This window comes from Mustelus asterias, chromosome 5 (assembly GCF_964213995.1).
Source record: "Mustelus asterias chromosome 5, sMusAst1.hap1.1, whole genome shotgun sequence".
Taxonomy (NCBI): domain Eukaryota; kingdom Metazoa; phylum Chordata; class Chondrichthyes; order Carcharhiniformes; family Triakidae; genus Mustelus; species Mustelus asterias.
Window position 1 is genome coordinate 2,984,190 of NC_135805.1, and position 16,765 is coordinate 3,000,954.

The 16,765-nt window shown below is 48.0% G+C and overlaps 1 protein-coding gene across 1 annotated transcript in view; it reads right to left on the reverse strand.

The window, feature by feature from the left end:
* LOC144493938 (protein cornichon homolog 3-like) overlaps positions 1 to 2,444 on the reverse strand; it is a 123,727-nt gene extending 121,283 nt beyond the window's left edge. Inside the window, exon 1 of the mRNA XM_078213514.1 lies at positions 2,364 to 2,444. Within this exon, the coding sequence (XP_078069640.1) occupies positions 2,364 to 2,444 (81 nt within the window). The remainder of the gene's footprint in view (positions 1 to 2,363) is intronic.
* Positions 2,445 to 16,765: the final 14,321 nt, after the last annotated feature.

Sequence of the window (16,765 nt, forward strand, 5' to 3'; positions counted from 1 at the left end):
TCTCCACACTCCTCCCAGACACATTCTCCACACTCCTCCCCAGACATTCTCCCCAGACACATTCTCCACACTCCTCCCCAGACATTCTCCCCAGACACATTCTCCACACTCCTCCCCAGACATTCTCCCCAGACACATTCTCCACATTCTCCCCAGACACATTCTCCACATTCTCCCCAGACACATTCTCCACACTCCCCCCAGACACATTCTCCACACTCCTCCCAGACACATTCTCCACACTCCTCCCCAGACATTCTCCCCAGACACATTCTCCACACTCCCCCCAGACACATTCTCCACACTCCTCCCCAGACATTCTCCCCAGACACATTCTCCACACTCCTCCCCAGACATTCTCCCCAGACACATTCTCCACACTCCTCCCCAGACATTCTCCCCAGACACATTCTCCACACTCCTCCCCAGACATTCTCCCCAGACACATTCTCCACACTCCCCCCAGACACATTCTCCACATTCTCCCAGACACATTCTCCACACTCCCCCTAGACACATTCTCCACACTCCCCCCAGATACATTCTCCACACTCCCCCCAGACACATTCTCCACACTCCCCCCAGACACATTCTCCACACTCCCCCCAGACACATTCTCCACACTCCTCCCCAGACATTCTCCCCAGACACATTCTCCACACTCCCCCCCAGACACATTCTCCACATTCTCCCCAGACACATTCTCCACACTCCCCCCAGACACATTCTCCACACTCCCCCCAGACACATTCTCCACACTCCCCCCAGACACATTCTCCACACTCCCCCCAGACACATTCTCCACACTCCTCCCCAGACATTCTCCCCAGACACATTCTCCACACTCCCCCCAGACACTCTTCCTGCCCCACCTACCACAGAAATCATAGCTGGGGTGGGGGGATCCATGCAAAGGTCCGTTGAGCTTGGGCAGGATTTTCCGGTTTTAGGGCGAGTGCAGGTGGAAAATCCGATCCACACTCTCCCCAGTCCTTCCCTCTCTTCCCATCTCTCTTTTTCCCCTGTCACTCTGTGGTGAACCATAGATGGTTACCACTATGGGTACTTGTACATATGTTACTCTTGTTACTGTTGGGGTTAGGGTTGGGGTGTTCCACCTGTTAGCATTGTTCTGTGGTACACTCCGTTTGGCTCCGCCTTCTTACAGGAGTATAAAGGTCACTGCTACTTCCTAGTAACCCTTAGTCTGGGATAGTATTGTTACGCAGTGTGCTCCAATCTTGTTGTGAATAAAAGCCTTTATTCCCGGGTACGTCCTAGCCTCCCGTGTGAATCAATCGCGCATCACACTCTCTCCCTCTCTCAGTCTCTCTGTCTCCAGTGTCTCTCTATCTTGCTTCACTTTTTTCGCTCTCCTGACTTTCTCTCTCCAGTATCTCCCCTCACGCTTTTCTCTCTCTCCTCTCTCTCTCTCTCCAGTACTCTCTCTCTCTCTCTCTCCAGTTCTTCAGTTCGCTCTCTCTCTCTCTCCAGTTCTCTCTCTCTCTCTCTCTCTCCAGTTCTCTCTCTCTCTCTCTCCAGTTCTCTCTCTCTCTCTCTCCAGTTCTCTCTCTCTCTCTCTCCAGTTCTCTCTCTCTCTCTCTCCAGTTCTCTCTCTCTCTCTCTCCAGTTCTCTCTCTCTCTCTCTCCAGTTCTCTCTCTCTCTCTCTCTCTCCAGTTCTCTCTCTCTCTCTCTATCCAGTTCTCTCTCTCTCTCTATCCAGTTCTCTCTCTCTCTCTCTCTCCAGTTCTCTCTCTCTATCCAGTTCTCTCTCTCTCTCTCTATCCAGTTCCCTCTCTCTCTCTATCCAGTTCTCTCTCTCTGTCCAGTCCTCTCTCTCTCTCTCTCCAGTTCTCTCTCTCTCCAGTTCTCTCTCTCTCCAGTTCTCTCTCTCTCCAGCTCTCTCTCTCTCTCCAGCTCTCTCTCTCTCTCTCTCTCCAGCTCTCTCTCTCTCTCTATCCAGTTCTCTCTCTCTCCCCAGTTCTCTCTCTCTCTCTCTCCAGTTCTCTCTCTCTCTCGTTCTCTCTCTCTCTCTATCCAGTTCTCTCTCTCTATCCAGTTCTCTCTCTCTCTCTCCAGTTCTCTCTCTCTCTCTCCAGTTCTCTCTCTCTCTCGTTCTCTCTCTCTCTCTATCCAGTTCTCTCTCTCTCCCCAGTTCTCTCTCTCTCTCTATCCAGTTCTCTCTCTCGTTCTCTCTCTCTCTCTCCAGTTCTCTCTCTCTCTATCCAGTTCTCTCTCTCTCTCTCCAGTTCTCTCTCTCTCTCGTTCTCTCTCTCTCTCTCTCCAGTTCTCTCTCTCTCTCTATCCAGTTCTCTCTCTCTCTCCAGTTCTCTCTCTCTCTCTATCCAGTTCTTTTACTTACGTTCCATATAGCGAAGAAGATGAGAGATGAGCAGAGAACCAGGGAAAGCATGTAACAGAAGGCAGCGAATGTAAACACCATAATTTCCCCCAATGTTGGCGACTTGATCCCAAACGTCCGCAATTCCCATCGGATCCAAGTCCCGCTCCGACAGCCGACAGCAAATTAACCGGGAATAGAATGTCAGCTCCAAGAACAAGCAGGCAGTCAGCTCCTTCCTGGGAACTTTCCCTGGATCCCCCCAGAATATCCACAGCTCCTGGCAACCTCTAATCCCCCTTCTCTGACAGAGTTTCCAAACATTCAGTTCAGCACTCCCACAATCTCAGCGCAGAATAATCCTTTGCATCGGGACCACCTGAGAGTCAGTCTGGATTGGCTGTGGGCAACCTTTCTCCCAGATCAATCTTTCAAAGTGGGAGCTGGAAATCCTGTGGGTTCAGGAGCGGCTCCAGGCGGAGACAGGAAGAATTCATGTCCCTCGCTGTCACATTTCAGCCTCTGCCCGCCTCTCCCAAACAATCCTCAACTCATTGGCTGCAAGCGCACAGTGAAAGAGGCAGCAGTAGAAAACTGCAACGAGGCTCCAGTACCATGGACAGCGAGAAGCGAGTGATCAGCACACACTTCTCCAACACAGGAAGGGAAGCAACCTCAAAAGGACCATTGGTACCACAACCCAAACACCAACTATATCCCCCATAGTAACTCCCAAACAGCAACTATATCCACCATAGTGACACCTAAACATCAACTATATCCCCCCCATAGTGACACCCAAACATCATCTATATCCCCCATAGTGACACCCAAACACCAACTATATCCACCATAGTGACACCTAAACATCAACTATATCCCCCCCATAGTGACACCCAAACACCAACTATATCCCCCATAGTGACACCCAAACATCATCTATATCCATCCCCCATAGTGACACCCAAACACCAACTATATCCCCCATAGTGACACCCAAACACCAACTATGTCCCCCATAGTGATACCCAAACACCAACTATATCCCCCATAGTGACACCCAAACATCATCTATATCCATCCCCCATAGTGACACCCAAACACCAACTATATCCCCCATAGTGACACCCAAACACCAACTATGTCCCCCATAGTGACACCCAAACACCAACTATGTCCCCCATAGTGACACCCAAACACCAACTATGTCCCCCACAGTGATACCCAAACATCAACTATATCCCCCATAGTGACACCCAAACATCATCTATGTTAGCGCGAGTGAACAGATACCACACCACTCGCACCCAGAGCCAAGATTGATAGCAGCACAGTTTATTATAGTGTTTTACGTCGACGGAGGTACAATCAGGACACAGACAAGACAGTCCCGAAAAGTACTCTCCTTGCCCGCCAAAACGGAGTACAGTTATAGTAACGATCTGTTTTGATATGTAAATGGTTTGTGAGTGGTTTCCTGATATAATCATCCTGTTTCAATAGGTTTGTGGGTGTGGAGTTTGATGTGTAAATGGTTTTCTTTTATAGTTATCCCGTTAATGGGTTTTCTGGTCTAGAGTTTTAATATGTAAAGTTTGGTTTAAGAGTGTGATAATTGCTTTATGTCTCTGAATTCCTTTGGACAATGGGTGTTTGATGGGATGTCAGGAAGTTTTCCAGGTCTCAAGATATTTTCTGAATAGCATATTGATGCGAGTTCCTGAGTCTTTGTCAACCTGGTTTCTGTGTTTAAAATATGTCTGCTTACCTTACTCACACCTTTCTGGCTGAATGCTGTCCTGTTTTGCTTCATTTATCGAGTTACAGTTTAAGAAATATTCTAATCCTAATACCCACAAAATTTATGCCCGCCTACAGTCCCCCCTGTCGGTCAAAAGTGAATTTTTGTTGTTTATTTCCTTTTCACTTTTCTAACCGATCTTTCTCCCCTTTATTATATTTTGTGTCCGGTGCTTCCTGCCTCCGTACGCTGCAGTCGTACAGTTTAGGGGAGTCCCGGAGTTTGTCAAATCATGTGTAGGCGGGAGTAATCATCCCGCTTGGCTACTTGCCCCATCATACCAATTGTTCTAACTAAGTTCTTATGTGCTTTCATTCTCTTCCGCTGGCGGTAGGTATAACATGTAACCAATCCCCAGGAAAGGGCTAAGATGAGTTGGATGACCACCAGTGTGTGCGATGTAATTCGGACCCAGGGGTGGATGTTTACATTTAGACCCCAGTCCCACACCTTCTGTACCCATGTTTGACTTCGTAACGCCGTCTCGGTATCTTGTTCCAAGGTTTTGATGTGTGACTGTAACCGGTGGTATAATCGGACGGAGTGTCCTACTTTAAGTCGGAGCTCCCTTAGGACTTCGGTCAGGTGTGGGATGGGGGCTTGCTCGGGTTCTTGGTAGTCTCTTAGGTTGTCTTTTAGGGGGTCTGTGGCATTAAAGGCTATGGTCTGCCTATTTCGGATATTGGTGATGTGAGCTTGACCTATAGTGACTGGCTTGCGAGGGGTAAAACAGAAGTTAGGGTCGGGGATTGGGCATGTTAATCCGTTATATGTGAATGATGTACGTGTGGTGGCTACACAGTATCTACCCCGCCCCCCGTATCCTGCCCGGGCGAAATGTGGGTCTACGGGTATAATCTCTAAGGTGCAGTCCTGTGTTCGGTTAAACCCACATTCTGCTGCCTCTCCTTGTCTCAGTGGGTGAGGACAGATGGTGACCTCTCCCCTCTGCTTGCACCCTGCGAGAGAAACACTGGACATTATGCCATGTTTGGAGATGGCCATGTTTTCGGTTATGTGGTAGCGGAGGGAAGCATTGCCCCTAACAACACCAATATTTTCAATTCGGAAGATGGGGAATGGTCCAGCGTCCTGTGTGACCGTTGGAATTAGCAGAACCATTCCTATCCCGGTGCCCTCACTAACCTCGCAGTCGGGGATTACTGGATATACTCGTGTCATCCCCTTCAGGGTCCGGTCATCCAGCACCCCCTTCTGATCTGCGAGTTGCGCTAGTTGGGCGCTGTCGATCCAATCGGGCACTTCCCCCCTGTGTACCTGGTCCAAATTGTGTCGTATTTGTGCCACCATCCACTGACCATATGCATGGCATAACTGTCCCTGTTGTACCCGGGCAGTGTCTTCCCTTTCCCTGTTTATGAGGCGATTGATAGTTCGGGCATGTGCTGCAATCCCATCTAGTTGGATATGGGCGCCCGCTTCCCCTAAGAATGCTTGTTCCACCTGCTGGTCTAATGACCGCTGTAATATGTTTTTCATTACCCCTTTCAGCTGTTCAATTTTACTGTTGAGGCCCTGGATGTCAATGGAGTTAATCATTGTGTCTCCTGTATTCAGCCCTGTGAGCATATCATTGATAATACCCCGTTTGCTTCGGTATGTGTTGGTGTTTATGTTTCCCCTGTAGTGTGTGGCCCCCATTGCGTCAATGGCCCGTTTTATGGTCTCTCTCTCTAACATCTGATACAAGTTCTGTACCCGTTCTGAGCAATGCCTGGGTACCTGGATTCCTGAAATGTCGATCAGGACAGGTACCACCTCATGTTTTACGTTGTCGTACACAATTTCCCCCTCGTTCCACAATACCAGTCCTCCCTCCGGTCCCCTGCTTTGCAAGGGACAGGGTAAGATTTCGGGCCTTGTGGTCGTGGGGGCCCGCGTTGGAAGCGGTGCAAAACATACATACAATGAGACTGCGGGAGCCTCAACAAGTCCGTAATAGCCGCAAATGTCCATGTTTGAATTCAAAGTGTCCTGTGGTCGGGCCTCTTGTGGGTTGTCGGGGAGGGCGCAGAGAGTCCCAAAAACGCACTGGTCTCTGTTCTGGAGGTCCCGCTGTTGAATGCATGTTCGGAGTCCTTCTAAAGTGCAAGTGAAGCAGATCTCGTTGATACCCGGGTAAACTTGTAGCCATGCGTTAAGATAAGTTCTACTGTTCATAGGGTCCGGTCCAGCTGGCACACAGAGTGCCTCGGATGTGTTGAAGGCTACCCCGTGGAATCGCGGGTAGATGGGGTGTTCTTCGGGTGCCACACTCGTCAGGAAGGTCGCCGCGAGGATCATCCTCCAAGTGGTCCACATGGTTCTGGAGAGGGGTTGGGGGAGGATATATAAAACCTGGTGGCCGCCAGTCGTTAGGTTCATATTAGGTGATGAACTTGTCTTACTTATCTTATTCTTATTTCTATCTACATATATACATTCATGCCTCGGTTGGCATATAGTTCCTTTAGTGTTGGAAAATAAAGGTTGTTATTTCGATTTCCGCTGTAAGGACAAAGATGGTTAAGGGCCAATACGTGGAGTGGACGGAGCATCCTCTGTCCTTTCAGTCAGTCTGCTCTGTCCTCTTTCCCCGTGGTGATAGGATTTTAATTGCGACCAATGTTTCCATCGGCCTTTTCCTTTCACATCGACACACGCACATGTATCGCTGGTAAGGATAACCTCGTGGGGTCCCATCCATTTCGGTGCAAACCCGGGTCGGTCTGGGGCAATCCGAATCAAAACCCTATCCCCTACTCGAGGGAGGGTGGGGGTATGACTGACATTTTCCTTTTTAGCCTGGTCTCTAATGGCTTGCTGGTCCCTGGCTGTGTGGTGCAGGTCTCGGAGTTGTGAATCTAAGTGTTGCACATATCGTTTGAGCTTGTCCCGGAGGGGTGTCATTTCTTCCCCTCCCACGGCGATGTTTTCGGGGAGTCGCATTGCTCTCCCGGTCATTAGTTCGAACGGGGTGAGCCCTATGGTTCGACCTGGGGTGGCCCGTAGGCGCATCAGGATACAGGGAAGGACATCTACCCACCCCTGACCTGTTTCTGCGATAGTTTTTGCTATCGTGTTCTTGAGGGTGCGATTCATTCTCTCTACCATTCCAGCACTCTGGGGGTGGTATGGTATATGGAACCGCTGTCGGATCCCTAAGGTTTTACATGCATGTTTCATTACCTTGCCTGTGAAGTGTGTCCCCTGGTCGGAGTCCAGTTGTAACGGGACTCCCCATCTGGGTATTATCTCATATGCTAAGATGTGGGCTACAGTGGTTGCCCCGCAATCCCGGGTTGGGAAGGCTTCTACCCATCGGGTGAACTGGTCAATGAGGACCAGGCAGTACTTCTTTCCACGACTGGTGGGTAGAGGGCCGATGAAGTCAATTTGGAGGTTTTCCCAAGGTCCCTTCTTCATTTGGGCCCACCCAGAAGTGTACGGGGAGTATGATCCCCTCTACCTCAAGTAACACTGCTTCGCTCTGATATGCTATAGTCCTATCCCCCCCTATTCATACTACTACTATGGAACGGTGGGTGGTGGGTAGTGCCATGTTGGTGAGGGATATCGAAGCCCCCGTATCTATTAATATTTTGCATCGCCGGCCCCCTAACGATGCATTCACCCAGATACGGGGGTCCGTTCCCGGGGCGGGGGCCGATGCCACTCATGCAAATTTTTGTGCCGCCAAGGTTTGTATAATGTCCAGCAGCTGCTGGTGGCTGAGGTGCGCTGGGTCCGAAACCACCTCATTCTCCCTTATATCTGGGGCGCTTGCCGGGGTTTTCTCCAGTCTCTTCGGGGGCGCTCTCTCTCTCCTTGGGATCCTTCTGTCTTTGCAGGTAGATTCGGTGTGTCCGATTCTGCCGCACTTATTACCTGTATTAGGAGGGTGCGGGATCATAGCTCGGCATTCCCTTTTGAAATGGCCTAATTCCCCGCACCTGTAGCAATTTCCTCCTTCAGTTCCTACCGCTGATATCCCTACTCTGGCGCCCTGTGTTTTCCTTTGCTGGTTGTCTACAGTGACAGCCCAGTTTTCTAATTCATTGAAGGTGTTAAAGTTTACCAATCCTGTCTTTAGGATAGCTTGGTGTGCTGGGCTCAGCCCATCCCTATATAACCGGAGGAATGCCGGGTTCTGTCTATCTGCATCTGGCATTCCTCCGTGGGCTACAAAGGCATCGAATTTTCGTCGCCCGTATTCCTGAGCCCCTTCCTCCTTTTTCTGCGTTACTCCTACTATTACACTCCAACTCACGGGGACCTCCCCCATGGTCAGGATGATATCGTTTTTAAAAGCCTGTCAGAGCCTGTTCCTGCTCCCGGCGGCTCCCGTCTAGGTCTGCACACCAAGTCCCATTCTGGTGTTCTGCCCGGAGCCGAGCCCAGTGATTCTCGGGCATCTTGGCTCTTACTAACCCTGCTATATCTCGGTTGTGTAAGTTGTGGCACAGTTGCATCCCTTTCATCTTTTGCCAAAAAATTACGTTACTGTGCCTGGGCTGCAGGGTTGGGAGCTTTTCTAGTAATTTCATAGTGTCCCCTGGCGAGAGTGACACATAAGTCATTTTAATTTGGGCCTGCCTTCCTCGCCCGTCTCTCCCTTGTCCCCCTGGGATACATTCGATCTTAAGAGGTGCTGCTTTGGCGTTTGGGGGATCGGTGGTTACCGGGGGACTCCCCCCTGTTTTAATCATGCTTTTAATTAGGTTCTTGTTTTTATCTGCTAGATAGCGGGTGAGGGACCCTTCCGGCCCCCATTCAAAAATGGTCTCAATGCTATCCATGTCGAATCTCTTATCTAAGATCAGTGGTGTACTAATCCTGGTTTGGTGCTTCCCACAGATACTTGTGTAGGTATCCCTGGGGTTCCTGGTTTGGTGTTTCCACTGTCAGTACCTTTAAACCTTCAGCAGTAACACGCAGAGCCCGTCCTGCATGTAACGGGGAGATCACCGCTCACAGAGACAGGGGGGGCTCTGACCACGACTACAGGGGCCGGGGGCCACTCTTTCCTGACCAAATCCTACCGCTAAATCAATCCACAGAGGCTCGCCGTTTCCCTATCTCCCCGGGAATCACCCTGACCTGGGTGCGGACAAGCGTGGGATTGACCGCAGGTAGGAGTTCCCCCGGCGTGTAGCCGTTCTTTCGCGCTACCAGAGGTCTCCTGCTTGTAGTGCCCGAAGCACTCACAGAGGCTCCAGACTTAGTAGCGCCCGGACATGTAGCAGACTCCTCGCGGATCTGTTTCCAGTGGCCCAGACTTTCGCGCCTGCAGAGGTCCTACCCGCCTTGCAGCGCCCGGACTTAAACCGAACTTCGTGAGTCCGCGTTCATTGGCCCTAACCCTGGACGTCCTCCCGGCCTCCCGGCCACTTAACCCTTGTCTTCCTTAGGTACCTTTTGGGTCAGCTAATGTCTGGTCGGGTCCGCTGTCAGGGATACACGGAATGCAACAGTACACAATCAATTACAATTCGCGACCCCGCTCACCCGCCCAAAGAAGAACCTACCCCGCTGTGCAGCTCTCGATCGGGCTCTGTTCACAAGTTCAGATCGCGGCAGCCGTGGAACACCGCTGGCACTGGGAATTCCCGCGGACTTTAAATGAGTAAAGATACTCACCCAGTGTTTGAGAGGCGATGTTCCAGCGGCGGTCACGATCCCGGACGAGCCCCCAATTGTTAGCGCGAGTGAACAGATACCACACCACTCGCACCCAGAGCCAAGATTGATAGCAGCACAGTTTATTATAGTGTTTTACGTCGACGGAGGTACAATCAGGACACAGACAAGACAGTCCCGAAAAGTACTCTCCTTGCCCGCCAAAACGGAGTACAGTTATAGTAACGATCTGTTTTGATATGTAAATGGTTTGTGAGTGGTTTCCTGATATAATCATCCTGTTTCAATAGGTTTGTGGGTGTGGAGTTTGATGTGTAAATGGTTTTCTTTTATAGTTATCCCGTTAATGGGTTTTCTGGTCTAGAGTTTTAATATGTAAAGTTTGGTTTAAGAGTGTGATAATTGCTTTATGTCTCTGAATTCCTTTGGACAATGGGTGTTTGATGGGATGTCAGGAAGTTTTCCAGGTCTCAAGATATTTTCTGAATAGCATATTGATGCGAGTTCCTGAGTCTTTGTCAACCTGGTTTCTGTGTTTAAAATATGTCTGCTTACCTTACTCACACCTTTCTGGCTGAATGCTGTCCTGTTTTGCTTCATTTATCGAGTTACAGTTTAAGAAATATTCTAATCCTAATACCCACAAAATTTATGCCCGCCTACATCTATATCCCCCATAGTGACACCCAAACACCAACTATATCCCCCATAGTGACACCCAAACATCATCTATATCCACCATAGTGACACCCAAACACCAACTATATCCCCCATATTGACACCCAAACACCAACTATGTCCCCCATAGTGACACCCAAACACCAACTATGTCCCCCATAGTGATACCCAAACATCATCTATATCCCCCATAGTGACACCCAAACACCAACTATGTCCCCCATAGTGACACCCAAACACCAACTATGTCCCCCATAGTGACACCCAAACACCAACTATGTCCCCCATAGTGACACCCAAACACCAACTATATCCCCCATAGTGACACCCAAACACCAACTATATCCACCATAGTGACACCCAAACACCAACTATGTCCCCCATAGTGACACCCAAACACCAGGTATATACCCCATAGTGACACCCAAACACCAACTATATCCCCCATAGTGACACCCAAACACCAACTATGTCCCCCATAGTGACAACCCAAACACCAACTATATCCCCCATAGTGACACCCAAACACCAACTATATCCCCCATAGTGACACCCAAACATCATCTATATCCCCCTTTGTGAACATCGTGGTTGTCGAGGGTTGTTTTTCAAACTGGAGACCTGGAACCAGCAATGTGTCACAGAGTCAGTGCTGGGTCCACTGTTATTTTTCATTTATATTAATGATTTGGATGAGAATTTAGGAGGCATGGTTAGTAAATTTGCAGATGACACCAAGATTGGTGGCATAATGGACAGTAAGAAAGGTTATCTCGGATTGCAATGGGATCTTGATCAATTGGGCCAGTCGGCTGACAAATGGCAGATGAAGTTTAATTTAGATAAATGCGAGGTGATCCATTTTGGCAGATTGAATCAGGACAGGACTTACTCAGTTAATGGTGGGGCGCTGGGGAGAGTTACAGAACAAAGAGATCTAGGGATACATGTTCATAGTTCCTTGAAAGTGGAGTCACAGGTGGACAGATTGGTGAAGAAGGCATTCGGCATGCTTAGTTTCATTGGTCAGAACATTGAATACAGGAGTTGGAATGTCTTGAGAAGTTGTACAAGACATTGGTAAGGCCACACTTGGAATACTGTGTGCGGTTCTGGTCACCCTATTATAGAAAGGATATTATTAAACTAGAAAGCGTGCAGAAAAGATTTACTAGGATGCTACCGGGACTTGATGGTTTCAGATATAAGGAGAGGCTGAATAGACTGGGACTTTTTTCTCTGGAGCGTAGGAGACTTAGGGGTGATCTTATAGAGGTCTATAAAATAATGAGGAGCATAGATAAAGTAGTCAACATCTTTTCCCAAAGGTAGAGGTGTCTAAAACTAGAGGGCATAGGTTTGAGTTGAGAGGGGAGAGATACAAAAGTGTCCAGAGGGGCAATTTTTTCACACAGAGGGTGGTGAGTGTCTGGAACAAGCTGCCAGAGGTAGTAGTAGAGGCGGGTACAATTTTGTCTTTTAAAAAGCATTTCAACCGTTACATGGGTAAGATTTGTGTAGAGGGATGTGCGCTAACTGCGGGCAACTGGGACTAGCAAAAAAATGGCAAAAGCTGGGTGGCATGAACAAGTTAGGCCAAAGGGCCTGTTTCCATGCTATAACCTTCTATGACTCTATGACTCAATTTGTGGTCTCAGTGATCAGTAGTGATCTCAGTGTTACTACCAGTGTCATGTGCTAGTCAGAGTAGAAATAGTGAGATATAGAACATAGAACAGTACAGCACAGAACAGGCCCTTCGGCCCACCATGTTGTGCCGAGCTTTGTCTGAAACCCAGATCAAGCTATTTCCTCCCTATCATCCCGAAGTACTCCATGTGCCTATCCAATAGCTTCTTAAATGTTCCTAAAGTTCCTGACTCCACTATCCCTGCAGGCAGTCCATTCCACACCCCAATCACTCTCTGAGTAAAAAACCTACCTCGGACATCCTTCCTATATCTCCCACCATGAATCCTATAGTTATGCCCCCTAGTTACCGCTCCATTCACCCGAGGAAATAGTCTTTGAACGTTCACTCTATCTATCCCCCTCATCATCTTATAAACCTCTATCAAGTCTCCTCTCAACCTCCTCCGCTCCAAAGAGAAAAGCCCAAGTTCCCTCAACCTTTCCTCATAAGACCTACCCTCCAAACCAGGCAGCATCCTGGTAAATCTCCTTTGCACTCTTTCCAGTGTTTCCACATCCTTCTTGTAGTGAGGTGACCAGAACTGCACACAATATTCCAAATGCGGTCTCACCAAGGTCCTGTACAGTTGCAGCATAACCCCACGGCTCTTAAACTCAAACCCCCTGTTAATGAACGCCAACACACTATAGGCCTTCCTCACGGCTCTATCCACTTGAGTGGCAACCTTCAGAGATCTATGGATATGAACCCCAAGATCTCTCTGTTCCTCCACATTCTTCAGAACCCTACCTTTGACCCTGTAATTCACATTTAAATTTGTCCTACCAAAATGAATCACCTCGCATTTGTCAGGGTTAAACTCCATTTGCCATTTTTCAGCCCAGCTCTGCATCCTATCTATATCTCTTTGCAGCCTACAACAGCCCTCCACCTCATCCACTACTCCACCAATCTTGGTGTCATCAGCAAATTTACTGATCCACCCTTCAGCCCCCTCCTCCAAGTCATTTATAAAAATTACAAATAGCAGAAGACCAAGCACTGATCCCTGTGGCACTCCGCTGGTAACGGGTTTCCAGTCCGAAAATTTTCCATCCACCACCACCCTCTGTCTTCTGTTAGATAGCCAGTTACCTATCCAATTGGCCAAACTTCCCTCTATCCCACACATCCTTACTTTCTTCATAAGCCGACCGTGGGGGACTTTATCAAACGCCTTACTAAAATCCATGTATATGACATCAACTGCACTACCTTCATCTACACACTTAGTTACCTCCTCAAAAAATTCTATCAAATTTATGAGGCAAGACTTGCCCTTCACAAATCCGTGCTGACTAACCCGGATTAAGCTGCATCTTTCTAAATGGTCGTAAATCCTATCCCTAAGGACCTTTTCCATCAACTTACCAACCACCGAAGTAAGACTAACCGGCCTATAATTACCAGGGTCATTTCTATTCCCTTTCTTAAACAGAGGAACCACATTCGCCACTCTCCAGTCCTCTGGCACCACCCCCGTGGACAGTGAGGACGCAAAGATCAATGCCAAAGGCTCTGCTATCTCATCCCTTGCCTCCCAAAGAATCCTAGGATATATTTCATAAGGCCCAGGGGACTTATCAACTTTCAGTTTATTCAAAATTGCTAGTACATCTTCCCTCCGAACATCTACTTCCTCCAGCCTATCAGTCTGTGACACCATCTCTTCCTCAAAAACATGGCCCCTCTCCTTGGTGAACACCGAAGAAAAGTATTCATTCATCACCTCTCCTATCTCTTCTGACTCCATGCACAAATTCCCACTGCCGTCCTTGACCGGCCCCAGCCTCACCCTGGTCATTCTTTTATTCCTCACATAAGAGTAAAAAGCCTTGGGGTTTTCCTTGATCCGACCCGCCAAGGACTTCTCATGCCCCCTCCTAGCTCTCCTAAGCCCCTTTTTCAGCTCATTTCTTGCTAACTTGTAACCCTCCATCGAGCCAACTGAACCTTGTTTTCTCAACCTAACAAACGCTTCCTTCTTCCTCTTGACGAGACATTCCACCTCTTTTGTGAACTATGGTTCCCTCACTCGGCCATTTCCTCTCTGCCTGACAGGGACATGCCTATCAAGGACACGCAGTATTTGTTCCTTGAAAAAGTTCCACTTATCGGATGAATACGCGGCTGAAGAGATGGTGTGAGGAGGAGGGTTTCAGATTCCTGTGACATTGGGACAGAATGTGGTGAACCATCGTTGGTTCCCACTGGATAGTGCTGAGCCAGGGTCTGGCCAGTACTACAAGGATGTACATATGTTACTGTTGGGTTGTGCTACTTGTTGCTGTTGGGGTTAGGGTGGGGTTGTTACACCTTTGTACTGTAGTGTTGTGGTACATCCCAGTCGGGCTCCGCCTCCTGGGAGAGGTATAAAAGTCCCTGCTCTGGCCGGGACCCCTTCAGTCTGGGATAGTGTATATAATTACTGGCTGCTTCATTACAGTAAATAAAAGCCTTTCATTTACCGAGAATCTGGCCTCGTGTTTGAGAAGCGCATCACAGACTCTGGGGGAAGTTCGACCAGTATAAACTGGATGGGTTGCACCAGGGCTGATATCCTCGGCAGAGTATTTGCTCGAGTGCTTGAGGAAGGTTTAAATAAAATGGTGGGGGAATGGGAACCTATGCAAGAGGGGGAATCGAGGACAAGAACAAAATACTGAAAAGAAATTAAGAAAAGGGATAGGCAGAGAAATCAAGGGCCAGAATCAAACAGGGCCACAGTGAAAAATATTGGGAACGGGACATGTCATGTTGAAAAGTCCAGACTTAAGGATTTGTGCCCTCATGCACGCAGCATTTGTTATAAAGTGGGTGAATTAATCACGCAAATCAGCATGATATATTTGGGACTTTGGAGATATGACTACAGGGTGACCAGGGATGGGAACTGAACATCCAAGGGTCTTCAGTATTTCGGAAAGGAAAAGGCGATGGAGTTGCATTGCTGGTTAAAGAGGAAGTTAATGCAATGGTGAGGAAAGATATTAGCTCTGACAGTGTGCAATCTATATGGGTAGAGCTGAGAAACACCAAGGGGCAAAAACCATTCGTAGGGGTTTTATATAGAACCCCAAACTGTACTGGCGATGTTGGGGATGGCATTAAACAGGAAATTAGAGATGCATGCGATAAAGGAACATCTAGAATTACGGGTGACTTTAATCTACATATGAGATTGGACAAATCAAATCTGTAATGATACCATAAAAGAGGAACTCCTGAACTGTATACGGGATGGTTTTCTAGATCAGTGCATTGACAAACCAACACAAGAACAGGACTGGGTATTGTGTAATGAGAAAGGAATAATTCGCAATTTAGTTGTGCAAGGCCCTTGGGGACGAACAACCATAACATGATCAAATTTTTCATGAAGGCAAAGAGTGTCTAGTTGAGTCTGAGACGAGAGTCCTGAATTTAAAACAGGATGGTATAAGGCCCAAGTTGGCTATGATAGATTGGGAAATGTTACTTAAAGGGATGACGGTGGATAGGCAATGGCAAACACTCAAAGAACACATGGGTGAATTGCAGCAATTGTTCATTCCTATCAGACAAAAATAAAACTGGAAAGGTGGCCAAACCATAGCTGACAAGCGAAATTAGAGATAGTATTAGTGTGGTGAACCATAGATGGTTAGCACTATGGGTACTGAACCATAGATGGTTAGCACTATGGGTACTGAACCATAGATGGTTAGCACTATGGGTACTGAACCATAGATGGTTAGCACTATGGGTACTGAACCATAGATGGTTAGCACTATGGGTACTTGTACATATGTTACTGTTGTCACTGTTGGGGTTAGGGTTGGGGTGTTCTACCTGTTGGTATTGTTCTGTGGTACACTCCGGTTGGCTCCGCCTACCTGTAGGAGTATAAAGGTCACTGCACTGCCTGGTGACCCTTTAGTCTGGGATTGTATTGTTAAGCAGTATGCTCCATTCTTGTTACTAATAAAATCCTTTATTTCCCGGGTACGATCCAGCCTCCCGAGTGATTTAATCGCGCATCAATTAGATCCATGGAAGAGTCAGGAAAATAATTCCAAGGAATTACAGCCAGAAGAATAGCCAGGAAAAATAGCAGACCTGAGGATTGGGAGCAGTTTAGAATTCAGCATAGGAGGATCAAGGGATTGATTGAGAAGGGGAAAATTGAGTTTGAGAGTAACCTTGCAGGGAACATAACAACTGACTGTAAAAGTTTCTATCAGTATATGAGGAGAAAAAGATTGGTGAAGACAAGTGCAAGTCCCTTATTGTCGAAGCGGGGGTATTTAAAATGGTTAACAATGAAATGGTTGACCAACTAAATACATGCTTTGTTTCTGCTTTCACAAAGAAGGACACAAATAATGTCCCAGAAATGTTGGGGAACATAGGGTTTAGTGAGAGGGAGGAACTGAAGGAAATCAGTATTAGTAGAGAAATGGTGTTGGGGAAATTGATGGGATTGAAGGTCTTATTGTATGCAGTATTGTAAATGGTGGCTCGGTGACACAGTGGTTAGCACTGCTGCCTCACAATGCCAGGGATCCAGGTTCAATTCCCGGCTTATGTCACTGTCTGTGCGGAATCTGCACGTTCTCCTCACGTCTGCGT